The 18,950-nt window shown below is 46.3% G+C and overlaps 2 protein-coding genes across 2 annotated transcripts in view; one reads left to right on the forward strand and one right to left on the reverse strand.

Annotated features, from left to right (window-relative positions):
* LOC137791625 (cAMP-regulated D2 protein) overlaps positions 1-6,721 on the reverse strand; it is a 13,790-nt gene extending 7,069 nt beyond the window's left edge. Inside the window, exons 1-7 of the mRNA XM_068586712.1 lie at positions 6,133-6,721; positions 4,423-4,624; positions 3,815-3,948; positions 2,649-2,776; positions 2,425-2,543; positions 1,439-1,579; positions 506-678 (exon numbers count right to left, since the gene is read on the reverse strand). Coding sequence (XP_068442813.1) covers positions 506-678; positions 1,439-1,579; positions 2,425-2,543; positions 2,649-2,776; positions 3,815-3,948; positions 4,423-4,624; positions 6,133-6,612 — 1,377 coding nt within the window. The 5' untranslated portion in view covers positions 6,613-6,721. The remainder of the gene's footprint in view (positions 1-505; positions 679-1,438; positions 1,580-2,424; positions 2,544-2,648; positions 2,777-3,814; positions 3,949-4,422; positions 4,625-6,132) is intronic.
* Positions 6,722-9,411: 2,690 nt separating this feature from the next.
* Positions 9,412-18,950, forward strand: LOC137791844 (uncharacterized). Its single transcript, XM_068587036.1, has 18 exons — positions 9,412-9,464; positions 9,538-9,598; positions 10,430-10,584; positions 10,678-10,742; positions 10,826-10,919; positions 11,578-11,841; positions 12,509-12,796; positions 13,011-13,262; positions 13,681-13,995; positions 14,132-14,253; positions 14,946-15,165; positions 15,265-15,420; positions 16,185-16,390; positions 16,873-17,024; positions 17,114-17,371; positions 17,663-17,816; positions 18,421-18,556; positions 18,838-18,950. The coding sequence occupies exons 5-18, from the start codon at positions 10,841-10,843 to the stop codon at positions 18,948-18,950; spliced, it is 2,715 nt and encodes a 904-aa protein (XP_068443137.1). The 5' UTR covers positions 9,412-9,464; positions 9,538-9,598; positions 10,430-10,584; positions 10,678-10,742; positions 10,826-10,840.

An 18,950-nucleotide genomic window follows, 5' to 3' on the forward strand; every position in this document is an offset into this window, starting at 1 on the left:
TTGTTAGAGAAACTGATGTTCACTGCATCAGTTTCTCTGACTAACAATGGCAAGACTCACGCAAACAGGACTTTCACCCAGGAGGCTGTTTGTGGCCCGTGTGGAATCAAAGGTTTTGACTCATTTTACCTTACTTTTGTAACGTGAGCTAACTTCAATACTTAACTATTGCACTCTCAATATATGCAAGTTATATAACAAGCGTACTTATTTGAACTCTTCCGAAGCCTAACCACGTAGTTGTGTTGCCTCAACCTGACCAAAGTAACCTAAACACTAAGAAACCTAAGCTGGAATTATATTTTGAAAAGACTCTGTATGTATTGAAAGGTAACTAAGTTGAACACAAAGGTTTATTTTGAAAAGACACTGCGCATGTCACACCATGTAACATGGTCTGAGGGGTGTGGCCACTGAACAAGTGGCGAGTTGGGAGTGACAACGTGTCGGGACTATACATCACAAATGTCAGCAACAGTGCTGAAGATGAGAAGACTCCTCTTACCTGAGCGAGCATGTCCCTGCGGTCGGCGTCCCGGTACAGGGGCAGGTACCTGTGCAGGATGCGCAGCGCGTGTTGCTTAAAGATGGCGGCGACGTACACGGCGCTCTCCAAGGCGGAGACCGGCTTCTTGAAGACGCCGTACACAAAGATCACCCCCTCCTCTGAGGTCGTACCTGTAGGACGGGGAGCAGAGCGTCAGTCAGCACTAACAGGCAGACCTCCATGTTGCCGTGGCCTTTTCGTCATTGGTCGACATCTTTCTGTGGTCTGACAGTCATACGGCGTGAAGACTGTGGGCGGCTTGACAGCAACAAGAAATGTTGATTCACACTAGTTGGTTCCCTCTAAAGCAGCACTTTGCCTTCAGGTTGGTTGTGTTTGCTGTTATCTTGAGGAAAAGTGTGTTAATGAGACCCAAAGGTAGTCCACAGTGCTGCCAGCATGAACCCTGATGTTCATGGGAATTTGGATGAGGATGAGAGAGAGGATAAAGGTTTATAACTGTAGAGCTTTCCAAAAAGTAAATAGTAAATGGAAATACATTTGTATCAAAGTAAGAGCCAACTTAGTACACAAAGTATTTCTGTATCTGCTGCCCCCTAATTTAAATTAGTTAAATTACTCTGACCTCTAATACAGTGCATTGCCCACTTATAATAACACACTGTTGTGTGAACATCTATAACTAAGTAAAGTTTAAACAGGCAGAAACAGCTAAATATTAGTTTCTGTTCACGGTCTAAGCAGCCGTAGAAAAGATCACGGTGCAAATGTAAACGTACCGCCTCTAAAATTTAGAGCACAGCTCGAATATTCTGCTTCACTGGGGAAATATTGATATAATATTTCTGTTTCACTGGGGACAAACGGTACTGTATATTTGTGTGTGTGCGTGTGTGTGTGTGCGTGTGTGTGTGTGTGTGTGTCTTTTACCCAGCAGCACCGGCTTCTCTTTCTGCCAGTGGCCCTTCTGGAAGGCGGTGACAGCTTGCTCTTTTATCAGCTCCCCGTCGATAAACGGACCCCACGTCTCAAAGACCTCCAGGAACCTGAACGGGTTCACGACCTTTGAACCTGAGATCAAAAGCACACACCGTCCGCCCCGAGGTTTGTCAACAACAGCAGTAATGATCCTAAGACACCATGATTTACATGCATGCACCCCGGTGCCTGGATTCTGCTCGTGGTCTCACTCATGCAGGAAAACACACTTGTTGCTGAGACATTGTTCAGCAACGACCTACTTACAGCGATGTAGCACTACATCTACTAATGGGATTCTGGGAAAAGTCATAATTATGAGATAAAAAAGTCATAATTATGAAATGAAAAGTCATTACTATGAGATAGAAAGTCATATATATGAGATAAAAAGTCGAAATTATGAGATAAAAGTGTTTTTTGTGCCAGATTGGGCTTCCATGTGTTCTTACATGTGAAATTGTTTTTGTGTAAAACTGCTTCTGCTTCCAGTCTCGTATCTTTTATCTTTTTCCCTGGCTCGATAAAGGATGACTAGAAAAAAAAATCATAGCTGTCATGTAACAGATGTGTTTTTGTTCCAGATATCTGGGCCTGGAAGTGAGTTCAGAGAGGCAGAAAATAGCAGCTGATGACCTAATCACACAGTCAGTGATGCTGATCAATAACCCTGACAGCCCCGCAGACATATTACAGTCATTTGGTGCTGCGAGGCGGTAAAGTCCCTCTAATTGCCCCTTCAGAGGCCCACTACTCCTCCGTTTTTTAGGCTTCTGTTTTCCAATATGCTTCCGCTCAGGATAAAAAAAATGTTTTTTCATCATCTCTCTCAGATAAACCACACTCCACATCCTGCCGTCTTATGTAACTGCGTGGGCAGCCCGAGCGCGTCGCTCTCTAAATCTAGCGAGTGTAGGCCGGTGTTCGCGGCGCCCTACTTGTTTTCATCTGGGCGGCCAGGACGACCTGCGGAGCGAGAGACAGCAGGCAGACGAGGTCGCTCACGGAGCAGTTGGTCTGTTTGGCGAACTCTTTCCCCAGCTTCAGGGCGTCGTGTCTAGGAGAGAGAGAGACGCGGACAAATACAAATCACACGGAGAAATAGGCTCAGCCCGGGCTCTCGTCAGCAAGCAGAGTCAGCTGTCAGCCGCCGGTTCCTCACCTGCTCTTCAGGGGGATGGAGAAGGGCAGGCTCTGCAGGACGGCCTGCTTGAACAGGGGCTTGCTGCTCTGCGTCATCAGGTGAAGACTCACGGACTGAGCACCTGCACTCTCCCCAAATATTGTCACCTGACAGAACACAGAATAGAAGCAGATTTGTATGTTCACAACAAGAAGTAGCTCTCACTGTTAAAGGGTAAGGTGTCCAAGGGTCACGTCCATTAAAAGTGCCTTTGGCTCCTGACGGGCTCCGATTGGTATTATCAGTGTCTGACAACATTGTGGAGAAGAACCCCACAGAGAAATAAAACACTTTTCCTCACACTGCGCTCGTCTTGTCTGTTGTTGTCTAACCACGTCCCACCCAAGGAGAAGTCTGAAATCAGAATGTCGGGCAGCAGCGTACGTCCCGCTCATCACAGCATGTGTGGGCTTCATCGGGGTCAGCCGGTTCCCCCTCCTCTACCTGTTGCGCCCTTGGGCGAGATTCTTTCCAAGATGTTGTCAGTCACTCAGAATAATAATTGGCGCATGCCAGTGGCAACAACAAGCACTTTGAGTGGACGTACGTTGGATTGATTTAGATTGATGGAGCCAGATTTCTCCGATATGATTACTTTACAGCCCCTTAAGCGTCTGCCAGCTGCAGCCGTCTCCCTCGTCTCCCTCAGTACTGGACCAGTTTAAAAAATTGTTGTCCCCATCAGTCACTTGGACACATAAGCATTTTGAAATAGGGTCCAGGTGGAAAAATGCCAAAGTAGCCCTTTAAAATGAAAACTAAATCCACACATTTAAATTAATGTTTGAAGGCAGATTATGAATGGAAAAGAAACACGGAAGAAACATGATTTCGGGTTTAAGGTTCTTAGGATAATTAGAGCTGATCATCAGAGGCTGACAGAAGTACCATCTGCCGTGGCAGCAGACTTCAGAACAGCTTCTTTCATCTGACTGTGAGACTCCTTAAGTCACCCTCCAGCCGCCACATACGATACGCTTTTAGTTTTTGTGTGTTTTTGTGTTCTGTTGTGTCACAAAACAGGACTCAGTTCACAGTTCACATTCCATCGAGCAACCCCGTTGTATAATGACTAGAAAGTGTGTGTTTGTGTGTGTGTGTGTGTGTGTGTGTGTGTGAGTGTGAGTGTGTTCTAGCTTGCTTGCCTTGCTGGGATCACCGCCAAACACTGCAATGTTCTGCTGGACCCAAAGAAGAGCCGCCTGCTGATCCAAGATCCCATAATTCCCTGCGGCTGAGGAGTGGGGGTCTTTGCCCGACACGAGGAACCCAAAAGCCCCTTTCAAAGTCAAATCACATGATCAGACATAATTGAATCCAGCAAGATGTTCATTTTCTCTGAGATCCGAGTCACCGTCCACGTGTGTCTGCTCTTGTTTTCGGCAACAGTCTTGCTCATATAAGATAACATGCACACAGACACACACACAAACACATGCTCTCCACAAAGCACTCCCTAATTTTAACTGATGTCTACCACGAGATGCCTGCTGGTTGCCTTTATTAGGCCACAGCTTCAGGTCATCCCTCCTGTATCCCTGCAATACAGTACAATTTAGAAAAGTACAGAAATACACAGATACCAACATTTTTTGTGTATTATACATAGACTTTACTTAGATGCCTGTACATATTGAAATGTGACAGTAATGCCATTGTTAAGTGACTATGTAACAATGTTTTCCCCTACGCTAACACATGTGTTACAGTGGAATAGGTCAAATAAATGTGAAATAGCAGCACACTTTCATACCCAGTCGGTACTCCAGGCTCACGACCACGGTGCGGGTGGAGTTACTGATGAAGCGTCCGTCGTACAGCGGCTTGGAAGCAGAGCCGGCGATGAAATCCCCACCATGGATCCACACCATGACGGGCAGCAGGGCCCCCAGCGAGGAGCTGAAGTCCACGTCCAGAGGGACGAAGACGTTGAGGTAGAGGCAGTCCTCGCTGACCTTTTTGGGACATTAGAGAAAATATTATTTTCAACATTGTATTTAGCGCTAGCCATAACTTGCTGTTCTGGAAGGCTTTAATTATATTCCTTGATTATGATGTCAATTTTCAAATGACTGGTTCTTGGAAGGACTTCCAGCGCATTAACCTGGCAGCAAACCACTTTTTGCTGTGTTTACATAGCTAAGCTAGCCGTGCGTTACTGTCAGTGCATGTCACTTGCTAGCTCATGGCCGCCGCCCTGCACTGCTGTCATAAGGCAGTTGCAGCTGATAACGCTGGTGGTCGGTCAGGGAAGCGTAGCACTCATCCTCCAGCAAACCTCAGGAGGACACTGAGGGCTGTCAGCGCCAGTGCCTTTGTTTGCACTGTTAGCTGCAAGTCGCTGGCTCAGTCGTCGCCATGTTGAGAGCCGTGTGGAGGCAATAGACATGCTCCAAGCACCAGAAGTCAGTAGATATTTGGCTCAGTAGCATTTGGCAGAAGCTGGGTGAAGTGGTCGGTGAGATGACTAATATGAAGTCTAGCATTTAGTCACCAGCTGAGAATACACAATTCAGCTTTCCCATTCAAACTCCACATAGATAACTGGCTTGTTAGCTTTTTAGCTAGCTTTTAAGCTAGCCTGCTAACCCAACAATATGAAATGAATGATTAGTAATGCACTTTATAGTTGTGGTGTGACAATCTGACAAAAAAATCCTTCTTTGAAAGTTAGGATTTTTAGTTAGTTATATGGAGCAAAAAATCTATTCTGACATTATTCCAACATGTCCCCCCCACCCCGCCCGACCCTCCACTTCCACACTGCTAGCCTTGTAATCACACCATTTAAATAAATTAAAGCCTAAATTAGCTATTTCATAGCAGTTTGTTAATAAGTAAGACCAGATACAAACAGTGTACAGCTCCTTTTAAATCATCCTAATCAATGGTGAGTAACTTTTACAAAGGAAGACATTGTAAATATATTAATCACTGAGTTGAGTATTTTTTAGATTATGTTTAAATTTGACTACTTTTAGGCCAACCAATAATAATTGAAAGATTCAGTATTTCTCCTACAATATCATCCTTAATGCAAATACTAATGATTTTAGACATTATTGATGATGTAACCGTGCATGTGACCTGTGCAATGTGGAAGCAAATCAGACAACAGAAGAAAGAGAAACACTATTGCGTCATAAACTGTTTGTGCAACTTTGATGGGAATGAATTTGTGCCATCTTGGAAGTGAATTTAGTCTTAATATGACATCATAATTTAGCTCATACTCTCAAAAACATTGGTGGCTCTTTAGTTCTATCCACCATCAACCAGATTTACAATGTACACAATATCTTTGATATATCTCCGAAACCTGAATCTGTTTTTAGAGCGTGAGGGGCCTTTTATGTCCCCTTTGTACAACTGTCCCCTTTTACACAAATGCGACCATTTTATCATGCTCAGGTGAAATAGTATGGCAGCATGCAAACGAGTGAAAAGTATTAGTGTTCCTTACTATCCAAGGACACTCCCCAGAGAAGGGTCCGCTGCAGGCCTGCATGCATGACGCCCTGGGGAAGGAGGCGTCGTAAACCCCCGGCCGAGGACCCACAGGTCTGGGAGGCTTCCAGCGGTAAGCCCCGATGGGTGGGTCTGCATACGGTATCCCATAGAATATATAGGCCCTGTCCACCGTAATCCCCTTGATCAGGCCGTCTTTGGTCACCACCACCGGTCCAGGGGTCACGTTTGTTTCCTGATCGAGTGGCTTGACCTTGCTTCGCTCTGTTATTGAGCAGACCGCAGGGCGCCTCAGCTGCTTGAGGGAGTTTATCTCGCTGCCTTTGTTGACAATAACCGGCTCGTTTCTCACCAGCAGCCCGGGGTAGATAGTTCTCAAGAAGCTGACAAGGTCGATGTCATCATTATCTTTCGTCGCCTCTCCGGAGGCCAGCGCCAAACTTAACAACAGCAGCAAACGTTGCCAGCTCTCCATATTGCGTTGGATGACTCTTAAACTTTCCCAGAACCTGCTGCTCAGATCATGACTTGACTTGACTTGTGGTCCAGCAGAGGGAGAAACAGTCGCTTCCCTCCTCCCCTTCTCCCTCACAGTCTGGCAGCCTGAAACTCTCCAAATACTGTGCATACTTGTGACTCCAATTTAGCTGTGGTTGCTTGTTTTTATCAGACCTATCAGACAAAGGCTGCGCTGTCTGATTGCCGAGTGACGTCCAGTAGACACAGATGCTGCGATGCGGGACCACTAATAAAGGACAAGTGGTCTTCCCTTTGCTTAATGTAATCACAGAGTCACACCCACCCACCCCTCCCCCCACCGATACCTCCCTGCTGCTGCAACCCCCGTCATCTGCACCCCCTGTGGATCCCCCACCCCTCCTTTCTACAGCACTCAGTTCCCCTTCACACCTCTCATGCACATCTATGACCAGCAACCCACCCCCACTCCAACACCTCACAGCACCCCACCCGCCAGCGTGTCCCTTAACCAGGTGAGGAAGGAACTGAGGAGGATCAACGTGAGGAAGGCCACAGGTCCAGTTGGCATCAGCTCAAGGCTCCTCAAATCCTGTGCAGACCAGCTGTGCGGGATAGCGGCGCACATCTTCAACTTGAGCTTGAGGCTGGGGAAAGTACCACAGCTATATAAGACATCCTGTATGGTACCGGTACCAAAGACCCCACACCGCAAGGACCTCAACAGTCACAGGCTGGTGGCATTGACATCCCAGCTGATAAAGACCCCAGAGAGGCTGGTCCTTGGCCACCGTCGCCCGCTGATGAGCTCATCCCAGGACCCACTTCAGTTTGCCTATCAGTCCGGCATCAGGGTGGATGACGTCGTCTTCTTCCTGCTGCAGAGATGCCTCTCTCATCTGGAAAAGGCTGGAAGCACTGTGAGAGTCGTGTTTTTTGACTTCTCCAGGACCTTCAGCTCCATTCCTCTTCTCCATATAAACTTCAGACTTCAAACATAACTCTGCTGACTTCCACCTGCAGACGTTCTCTGACGACTCTGCAATCGCCGGCCTCATCTCCGCAGATGATGGCAGGGAGTACAAGGAAAAAATAAACTCCAGCAAGACCAACAAGCTGGTGGTGGACTCCCGCCATGGTAAACGCCCTCCTCCGGCACCGGTAAGCATACAGGGACTAGACATTGAGATTGTGAAGTCTTATAGTACCTGCGTGTTCACTTGAACAATAAACTGGACTGAACTGACCACGCACACACACTCTACAAAAAGGGACAGAGCAGACTCTTTCTGCTGAAGACTCTAAGGTCTTTTGGAGTGCAGGGAGCCCTCCTGAAGACCTTTTATGACTCTGTGGTGGCATCAGCCATTTCCTATGGAGTAGTCTTCTGGAGCAGCAGCGTCACGGCGGCTGACAGGAGGAGACTGGACAAACTGGTGAGGAAGGCCAGCAGCGTGCTGGGGCGTCTTCTGGATACTGAGGAGGTTGCGGTGGACAGGAGGACTAAGCTCTGATCCCTGATGAACCCTGATGAACCACGTATCCCCATGCAAGACTTGATCATGACTTGATAGTCATTAATATCAGTAAAAAATATTGAGGAGTCATGATAGGGAGCACAATAATGTCACATAATTCTGTTTTTGTTTTATTTTTTTACTGTTTTCGTATGAAACTGAATACATTCACTTGCGTATAATAATACTGTATGAAATCCTTAAGTAAATCAAGCAACCAGCTCACTCATGTCCACACTAAAACAGGACAACAGAACAAGCTTTCATTTTAGGGCTTGCAGTCTCCTTGCACTGTGCAGGATCCTCATTCATTTATAAGCCACTTAAATTTTTTTAAATCACGTTGCCCTCCAGAGTTCTCTTCTTTTCATGAGGCCTTGAAGGACAATGTTTGAGATTTAACAACCTGTGGAGGAGTTCATATTCTGCAATTACAACGCAAGGCACATTTATTTATATAGCAAACATCTGCAAGGCATTTCAAAGAGCTTTACATTAAAACAATAAAAGCAAAGCGAAAAATAAATATCATAAAAAGACATATGAATGCAGTTAAAATTAGTCCTTTAAAGGGCCATGTGCGCAACAAGCCAAAATATAATTTCCAAAATAGCATTTCATAAAGGCAGCGACAAAAAGAGAAGCCTTTAGCTTGGATTTGAAATAATTATAGCTTCAGCAATGTTTAAAAAAACATTAGTTTTGTAATTGTACATAATGTAAGTAATAGAACAAATGAAGTGTGTTATAATCAATAAAGTTGTCTGAATCACTGTTATACTGTTTTATTATCTTTCTTTCTTGTAGAATATTTAATGAAATTGAAAATGATGTTGTTTTTTGTTCAGGTATAGCAGATCCAGGTATAAACATTATTAACAAGGACATTGTCTGCCAATAATAATAAAACGTATAATTCAAGTTTCTTCCGTTGTGTCGTAGTTAAACTGCAGCGAAGTGGTTGACCGGAAGACGCCTGGTGGAGTTAAGCGTGCACGCGCGTGAAGACACAAAAGGGCTGCAGGTCCTCTGGACCGGATCCGAGCAGGTGCGCGAGCGCAGCGCACACCTGACCCTCATTAGGAGTTGTGACGTTTCCTGCCAAGCGCTCGCGCTCACTTTAGTAAACACAAGCTTTCGTTCGTTGGAAATACAAAGACAATGTAAGACAAATACAAATAATATAATACAATTAATATCCAAACTCAGTTTGATATCACTTGTCCTTCGGATTCAGAGAGTTAACTTAATTAACCAGCTTTCAATATTTTCAGGAACTCCCTTCACTTGTGGTTCATTATTTTCATCCTGGTGCCTCATACTATCTCGTTTGGTGAGTAACGGCTGACTTTACATGAAGCAGACTCTGCTCCATTTGGAGATATTTGACTGTATTTTTCCTGCAGGACGTTGCGACGACATTTCCTTCTCCATCTGCTGGTTGAGTCAGGGTGATGCTCTGGAAAGGTAAGCGCGCTGTGGACACGTGTAGTCTTCAGCGCTTCACATAACCTCACGCCAAACTGCATTTACAAAAACACGATGTTTTGTTTCTCTCCTAATTGGCGAGTCTGGACATGTTATGTAACATTACTTGAGATATTTTATGAATCGGTATGTATTCCTGGTAAATTCGGCGTACAATAATTCAATATAAACTCAATATTTACACATGTAGTGTTAAGTTTTGCAACTGTAATGGAACTAGATGAAGATTTAAGACGGATTTGTTATTTATATTTGTTTGGAGGTGGCCAAAGGTATGTGGACACCTGAACTGTTGAACATGCCAAAACCATCAACTAATTTTCAGCCTTAACAGTCTCGGCTCCTCTTGGACGGTTGTCTGCCAGGTTTTGGAGCCCGGGAACGGGTTGTGTGTGTAAGTCAAGTTCTTCCACACTATTTCTTTATGGGTCTCCATCTTAAGAGCTTTGTCCTGCTTAAACTGCAAATGGACTTCCACAAAGGTGGAAGCAAACAATTGTCTGGAGTATCATTGTTTGCTATTACATTAAGAGAAGAGAAATAAGGACCCCTGCTGAGCCTCACACCCAAAGCACAGTATGGTGTATGTCCACATACTTTTGGCCAGAAGGTGCACCTTGAACAAGCAGACCTAATGTATCAGATGGATATAAAAAAAAAAACAGTGGCTGGTAAGGGGATGGAGAACTATGTTTACAAGGTGTGTCCATGTGGTGATGAACAGATCCATAGATAGGATTTTGGAATGACCTTTTTTCAGAGAGGGACAATGGGATTGTACCAAGGCTTCACTGTTTCCTATCTCTTTAGGCAGAAGGTAAATGTATGGCTCAACGATACGGCACTTATATCCATCAAGAAGGTGGGCAAAGGTACCTCCCTGACGGTGTCCCCAGCTGTAGAAAACAAGCTGACCCTTGAGCATGGAGGCTCTGTTCAGACATGGACTTTTAGAATTACCCCGCGTAAGCATCTTTTAACTTGGCATTAGGTTTATTTGTTTGTATCCATTAATAATCAGTAGTTATGACGTATTTGATTGTATGTGTTCATCAAAGGTACTCAGCACACTGAAGTCCGAGGCCGGCAGAAACCCGTCGAGCAACCAACAAGTGCCACGAAGGTAATTCTGATGGAGCAGATCAAACTACAGATGCAGCGCCTCTCTCTCAGGCCTACTTTGATGCTCCCTCTCTCTTTCTTCAGGGCTTCCTGGACTTGATGAGTCACACTGATGTGTTTGCGTGTGAAAATGGAACATTATTCTTCCATCAGGATGAAAGCTTCTTCCTTGCCATTGGTGAGATTATCCGTTTGTGCGAGTTTGAAGTGTTTTCGTGTTCTGTAACCTGCACATCGACCTGGCTTTCCTTTTTCTTTTAGAGAAGCTAATCTATCTGGTTTGGGCTGAGGCTTGACTATGCTTTTATCTGCGTTTATCAGAGGGAATGTTAATCTGGGGAGACAGCGTTAGTTTAGCATAGACTGGGAATGGTAGGGAAACGGGTGGCCTGGCTATATCCACAGGTAGAAAAATCTGCCTTCCATCTTTCTTTTTGTTGGTTTATGCTTATGCTAGTCATAATCCTAGTGTATGTTAAGTTAACGGCTGCAGGTTTTATATTAAACTGGCAGACATGAGACGGATATTGATCCTCGCAAAGAAGCGGACTTCCAACATGTCAAACTATTCCTTTACGGGTCATTAAAGGCCATCAGTAGGGTGTCTCCTGCCTTCTGGTTATGTTGCCTAACAGGTTCAAGGCTGGTGATGTATGTTGATCTGTTTAGTCAGCATATCTAGAAAAAGATATTAGGAGCACCTATTGACCATTGTGAGATGAACTGTGTTGTACTGCTTACACATTAGTAAATGTGTTAATTGTTTCTGTTTATTAGTTAATGCCTTATAGTCTTTTTTCTTTGTATGACTGAAAGTCTGGTTTTGCTCATCCTAGGCCACACTTCGCGTCTCCCTCTAAAGCTGGAGTCCAGGAGTCCCTCCATGTTGCTGGTCTCCTGGCCGGAGAGAGGCCTCGCGGTCGGCAGCCGCCACCAGGTGACCCTGTACTACACCGAGCTGGGCTCCTTTAACACTCTCAGCACGGACACCACCACCAACAACCACTACCGCTTCACAGCGCTGGCCGCCTGCAGCTCCTATGTGCCCTGTGTGGAGATCGCAGGCACTCGCTCCCTCACCTGCATCTCCACTATTACCGGTAAGGCCTCGCCAAAGCATCATGTCTTATGCCCTCCACATGGACTGTTTACCTACAGGCGCTCAAAGCCTGCTCCTCTGTGATTGGTCAATACTACGCTGACTACAAACATGAACCAAAATGCCCTGTGACACCAACATCTTGTCCCATTGACGTAATCTTGTTATGAATGCAATAACACTGAGATAAGGCTGCTTCTCATGATTATTTATTATTTAAATAAGTTGAAAACATCTGATACAAGTGTCCCAAACTCGAGATGTTGTTTTTGTTATTTAATTTATTTATTATTTATTTGTTGCAAACAGAAATATTAATTTTATTATCATATATGAGCAAGAAAAACGGGAAATCTTCACATTGTGGACGCTGGAGTCAAACGATTCATGTTATTTTTCATGAAATATTACTAATGGTCAACGTTCTAAAGCAAGTTTGAGCAGCTAATGACAGACAATTAATATAATGACCACAGTGGAGCATTAAGCAGCTAAAGAGCCAGATATTATTATATTATTAATAACTATTTCCAGCCTCTCACACTCAACCACTTACCAGATGACGTCAGTGAGTCCCTGAGGGTTCAGGGTTTGGGGCCTTAGCGGAGACACTGGGATTGGCTCCGGGTTTCAAACGCCTTGCCAATTGTTCATGCCCCTCCCACCAGACCCAGACACGCCGCTGCACTTTGAGGTGACGTTGTGGAACAGCGACAGCATATCGTTGGCCTGGGACTGCCCTGCCAAGTTCTCCTCCTTCCTCCTCACCGTCTTCTACCTGGACGGTGACGACCGCGTCACAGAGGAGGTGGTCTTTTCGCAAAAGGAGCATCACTTTGCGTTCGTCTTGTCTGACCTGCAGCCCTGCACCAGGGTTAAGTTTGGCCTGCAGACGGTTTGCCAGGCGGGGATCGAGTCCCGCTCCAGCAGGATGCGCCTGAACGATGGCAACTCTGGTAAGCCCTGCGCAGGGTTGATGAACTCACCCTGAGGAAAACTGGTCAATGCAGCGGCAAGAACAGACTGAATTGTGCACACGAATAGCATCGTAAACTGTATGTTTGAGAGGGTGTATAACAATAAGCAGCTCCTGAGGTCCATGAAAGATGATTTTATGTTTAGAAGAAACGATGGTGCTTTACGTAATCCCCTCTCCTCTCTGATCCTCAGCTCACTCCAGAATCCAGGCCTTGCGTCAAACAGCGTTCGGCCCCGACAACTACACCCTGAGCTGGGAGGTGAAGAACACCTCCTCCATCTCCATGTTCAGAGTCTACCACGAGGGGGCGCTGCAGGCCATCACGCTCATCACCAGCATCACCGTGGGGGGGCTGCTGCCATGCCAACAGTACCAGGCCCGGGTGGAGGCGCTGTGTGGAGAGGGCGTGTCCATGAGCACCAAGGCGGTCGCAGCACACACGGGTAACGTCTGATGACGACGCCACGATGTGCACGGTGTCGATATCACACAGAGAAAGACGGAAAGTGTGTGTCAATCTCTAGTTCCAAGTCTTCTTCAATACAGCACGATGTTCATTTAGTAAATGTTTGGTTATTTAGAGTCATTTAGACCATAACGCGGGGTATGCTTTAGGGCGGGGCTACAAGATGATTGGCATGTCACTACCACGTTGTGGTCCGGTCTCGGAGTTGTCTTTGTTTCCGTCTTAGAACACTCTTTTAGTGTTTTAAGCTCGCAAAGGAGCTAGCAATAGGTGATGTTTGTCACTTTTTAGCTTGTGTGCGTACGCACGTGCGTGCCGTGTGTGCGTGTGCGCATTTGTTGAACATAAACACACCATCTTTCTCTGTTCATGTTTGGTTGACTGTCTGCATCCAGGACCTCACGGTGTGTCTGAGCTCCGTTATCGCTCCAACGACTCCACCGTCCAGTGGAGGCCGCACGCCACTCACCAGCCGGCGGTGGCCTTTTTCTACGCGCTGTCTCTGGAGAACGGCACCACCGTGCTGAGCAGCCGCTCCACCAAGCCGGAGCTGCGGCTCTCCAGGCTGGAGAAAGGGAAGCCCTACGTCCTCGAAGTGTGGGAGGAGTGTGGCGCACACTGGGAGTCTGAGCGCTCCCGCTTGTGGCTGGAGCGAGCCAATTCCTCCTCTGGGTACCGTATGAGAGCTGCTGGACATCCTCTGGACGAAGGTCAGTCTGAGGTCCCACTGGTCCAACACCACTGCTGTGGTTGTGGTTTGACTGATTTATGATTTACTTTAATGATTGTCAACTATCTTTCGTGATTAGCATAACCCAGTGTGTTTATAAATGTGTGGTTCTGTAGAGCCGCAGTTTGATTTCTCTCTGCTCAGCCTCATCATGGTCGTGCCCTGGTCCCTGCCTGAGGAGATACACGATGACGCGTCAGAACTAAGAGCTAAAATAGAGACGATTTACACGGATAAGGTGAGAGAACGTTCCAGATCTACAAGAAGCCTTTCTTAAAGGCCTTTTAACACCGAGGAGCTTTCATTTTGTGCGTGCGTGTGTGTGTTTTATGAATGTGTATATATATGTATTATTATTGTTTTTGCCATGAATACTTTTACACAGAATGCAACTAAAATGTGGCAAAAGAAATCCAGGCGAGATGCATTTTCAGAGTTTTTTCACCCTAAATAAAGGCATCAACCAGTCACATCGGGCAAAAATATCCACTGCAGTCAGTGTGAGGCTCACAACATGAAGGCTGTAAGGTACAAACCTAGACTTCAAATGTTGTTACTCCTGAAAATCTTCCTAAAGGCAGCGCAGGCCAGATCAGCTCCTTTTTAGTTCTGACCTTTCACAATAAAATCCTGTGGCATATACACTGCATAGCTCTCAAAGGAAACTCAATAAATAAGCTCACAGGAAGCACTGCTCCGGGTCAGTGGGATCCTGGGTGTTGATCCTCTGCCTGCACAAATCTATTCAAACCTTTTCATGTAAAAGTGCTGCAACTGCTAATTTTCATCGTCGGCAGTATGAATAGGAATTATTCGCAAGCAACTATTTGCATTTTCATGTTTATTCTTTATGCCCCATGTGTGTAAAGACCTTTTTATACAGAAAAATAATATACAGAACAAAAATATTAGTGTGTGTCTGTTGTACAGCTGCAGGAGCTGTTGAAAGGCTTCCACCAGCCAGCCCGCGTGGAGCTAGCCTCCTTTGAGTCTGCAGGCGAGCCATATGAAACAGAGGTTCTGTTTATGTCTTTTGATGCAACCCAAACTGAAGCAGACGTGCCCCTTTCAATTGAGGAGCAGCTGGATTACATTCACTCCCTGGACATGGACAAGATAACGGTCACAGACGGGGTCATTCGCTGGAACGGTAGGCGACGGCCAACAACCGGCTCGACTGGTTCAAGTCTGTGATCGTCTTTCAAACTAAAACGCTTTACTTTCATCTAAGCGCCTCGACTGTTTGCAGGTCCGGACCTGTGTGCCTCCCCCGAGCGAACGCCGTGTCCTGCTCACGCTCTGTGCATCAACACTCTGGGCTCCTTCGCCTGCGTGTGCCATCACGGCTACTACGACGTGAGCGCCGTCATCAAGACTCCCACCGCCGCCCCTCCAGTCTGCATCCGTACGCTTTCATGTTGCTCCTCTCAACCAATGAAACGCATGCAGCCTTTTTAGCCGGGCGACATCCTGTTCAATCTATATTAATTTAATGGAAGGATTTATTAGGTGTCCTACAAATAACTCCCATTTGTCCCTGAAATATTCTGTTATTCTGGTGACATTTTATGTCTTTTTTTTTTTTTTTACTTGGCTAGTGACAATCTGAAGATGACAAGATGCGATAGGGAACGACATGCACAGGAGTGTTATGAGACAATAGGCCCCTACAACTTGTTAGAGTGGTCTCTTTTATAGGCTTTTAGTAGTTTTTTGTTTCATTGTGGTAACTTTGGGTCTCTTCTTCGTTGGTTCTGGTCATTTTATAGGTGAAGGCCTTCGGGCCTGTTCCCGTTAGGCCCGATAAGAAATCCATGTCTGACGACTTGTAATGAATACCAGGATGTTAAACAGGCCGCTCTGATCCTCCTGACGCGCCCCTACCGCCACAGAGATGCATAACAGTAATTGAATTAGGATTATTCAAATGCTAAGAAGTATTTGACTTTGTTTAGACGTGACTTGAAGGCCCCAACTTCTCTCTCAAGAAACAGTGTCCTCTATAAACCAGCACCTGGTGGACACCAGAGGAACTGCACGTTAAGCTGCTTCCCCTGCGGCTTTGTTGTGCAGTACAGTATACGGTTCTGCTGTTGCTTTGTGAACACAACACACATTTCAACTTCTGTATGATCCTCATCAACAACTGTGTTTCTTTGACTCTGACAGAAAAGGGCTTTTTCAGCCAGTGTCTGGGTAAAGTGGTGACCGGTGGAATAGCAAAGCCCTACCTGGCGTCTTCCATCGGGGGAGAGGTGGACTGGGGAGAGGTGGACGTGAGGCTGAACGACGGCCGGTGCTCTGTGCGGGAGAACGAGATGTTCTACTACTTCCACACCTCACGAAAAGCCTCCGAATGTGGAACTCAGAGGCGGGTGAGTGACTGGCGGAGCACTGACTACTTGAAGTAATAAAAAGCGATGACAAGAACCTTGAGTCGTCTGTAATGGAGAAGCCGCACAGCCACAAAGGCTTATTCTCACATACCAGGTATGGTTACGGAGTGGCCTTGGGCAAACTACATGTTTCATAATCTGCAGATAATGAGTCGGGCCTCCAGAGAAAATTAGACACGGCATCAATTATAATTATTATTTTAACCACCAACAATAGAAACCATTAAATAAATAAATGTGACCTATAGTATTGCTCTCTGTGGTGGAGACGTTATGCTTTTGAAGTTCAGTATGAAGAACTCTAATCCTTTCTCGAGGTAGGAATGCATATCTGAGGCAGTTTGCCATCCCATAACATATCTGGGTGGTCAAAGTGCTGAAACTGTAAAAGACTTCTGAAGCAGAGGCCAGTTGTCTCCGTCTATAACCTTAACAGTGTGTCCGTGTGTGTCCGTGTCCAGGTGAACAAAACTCACATCCAACTGCAAAACACTCTGACTGTGACCTTGACCAGAGGGCGAATCATCAGCCGGTCGGATCTGAAGTTCGTCTGGCGGTGCGTCTACCCGCGGCATTATGTTCGCAACGCTCAAGTCAGCGTGGACACGGACTGGTGAGACGAGCGCCTCCTGTTGTGAAAGAAGACATTGTGAGTGTCCGAGGGACAGAAACACGGCAATGCGTCTCTCCTTGTCGCCGCAGGCTCTCCTCCATGTCCCTGATGGAGTTCAACTCTTCACTGCGGCTGGGCCTGACCATGACCCTGCACACCGACGAGTCCTTCGCCTCCAGCTACAGGGGTGCAGTAACCATGGAGCTGGAGGACACGCTGTTCTTCCAGGTGACGCTGCAGACCAACAACTCCTTCGCCTCCGACGTGCTGCTGCAGGTGGAGTCCTGCTGGGCCACCGAGAGCGCCGACCCACAGGACGCCGTCCAGGGGGTTCTTCTCCAGGACGGGTGGGTGGAGACGGGACCACAAACTATTTGAAATTCCTCCAAAGGATCTGATTATTTTGCACTGGAGTTCTTTATTAAATGGAAAACATTAATATTTCATATTGACTATTTCTCTAATTACCAGAAAACAGGCTACATAGTGTTGTCTATTAAGATAAGAAAGGATATATCTCTCAGTTCAGTGCGTAGACGAGTTCTTGCTTTTCTTTATTGACGCAGTTATTAATATTTTTATACATCTGAACCTGCGTTGCGTGACCGCGATACTGAACGCCGTCCTCTCGTCCCCAGCTGCGCCGTCGACGACACGTTCCACTGGCTCTCCGTTAACGGCCGGGCACAGATGAGCAGATTTTCCCTTCAGATGTTCACGATGCCCAAAGGGCTGCCCGTCTACATTCACTGCCAGGCCAACGTCTGTGGCCATGACGAGGACTGCACCAAGGTGAGGGGGAGGAGCCGAGGACGACCGGCGAATGTTTACGACCAATTACATGTTGACACCGTTTCAGCTCTTGCAGTTACTTGTCCGGTCTAGCTAATGGTCTTTGCCATCTAATGGTCACCTTCCTCGGCCCAAATGCTGATTCCCCTTTGGCGTTGATGCAGGCGCTGCTATCTTTAAAGGCGTCTTTTTAAAGCGACCTTCCAGCAGAACAGATGCGCACTGGTTGAAAGCAGTTAGAATTAAAGGCTGCAGCCAATCAAGTCAGACTGTTTATTTTCTTCCCTGACTTGAAGCTTTGATCAGTGGTGGAAGTACCAATACTGCAATGTGAAGTGAAAGTATGAAGTCGTGTTCCCAAAATGTGCAGCATCAGCACAACAGGTAGAAATACTCATAAGACGGATACTGCGTCTGTACTGTTACATCGTTCATTATTTGATAGTTGACTTGCGCATTCATTTGTAAGAAACAATTTACTGTTGGTCAAGGTGGAGCTCTTCAACCACCTGTTGGGTAACTGTGACAGGGCATCATATCCTCACAATGATACCAGTTGAGCTGAGGAGTGAGAGTCACCAACTGAGCACTACTTTTGCATTAGACTTGCAGCAGTCAGCGGCGCCGCAAGAGGTCCGTGAACTGGCCGGGCAGAGAGGGGAGCCGAGCTGCTGTTGTGTCTGCTGGACCTCTGGTGGTCCTCAGCAGCAGGAGGACGTCTGGAGGGACCCCGTCTGACTGTGAGTTCATGTCGAGGACACAGCACACGCTCAGTCACATGATCGCATCACCCTGCTTCTGTAGCTATACTTTTGTTATTTAATGTTTTGTATGGTACAATTTTTACAATACAAATAATGCTTCTTTTTTTTTAATGTATCTTTTTGGCAATTAATGTATATACTGATGACCCCTGAAATACCTCTCATAGCTTTTAGTTTGAAACGTCTTGTTCCCTAACGCAGTTCTGTGAGGCGTTCAGGTGCAGTCTGACGTTACTGAACAGTGTCCCTCTCTGCAGGGACTGTGATCGCTACTGTGGCCGGACTGATCGGCTTTTTGGGAGTAACCGTGCTCTCAATGAGCGTCACCAAGGCCATCGTGACTTACTATGAGCGTGTACAGCTGCAATAA

Source organism: Clinocottus analis, unplaced genomic scaffold (assembly GCF_023055335.1).
Source record: "Clinocottus analis isolate CAN_PGR_092001 unplaced genomic scaffold, fCliAna1.0.p SCAF_20, whole genome shotgun sequence".
NCBI classification, from domain to species: Eukaryota; Metazoa; Chordata; class Actinopteri; order Perciformes; family Cottidae; genus Clinocottus; species Clinocottus analis.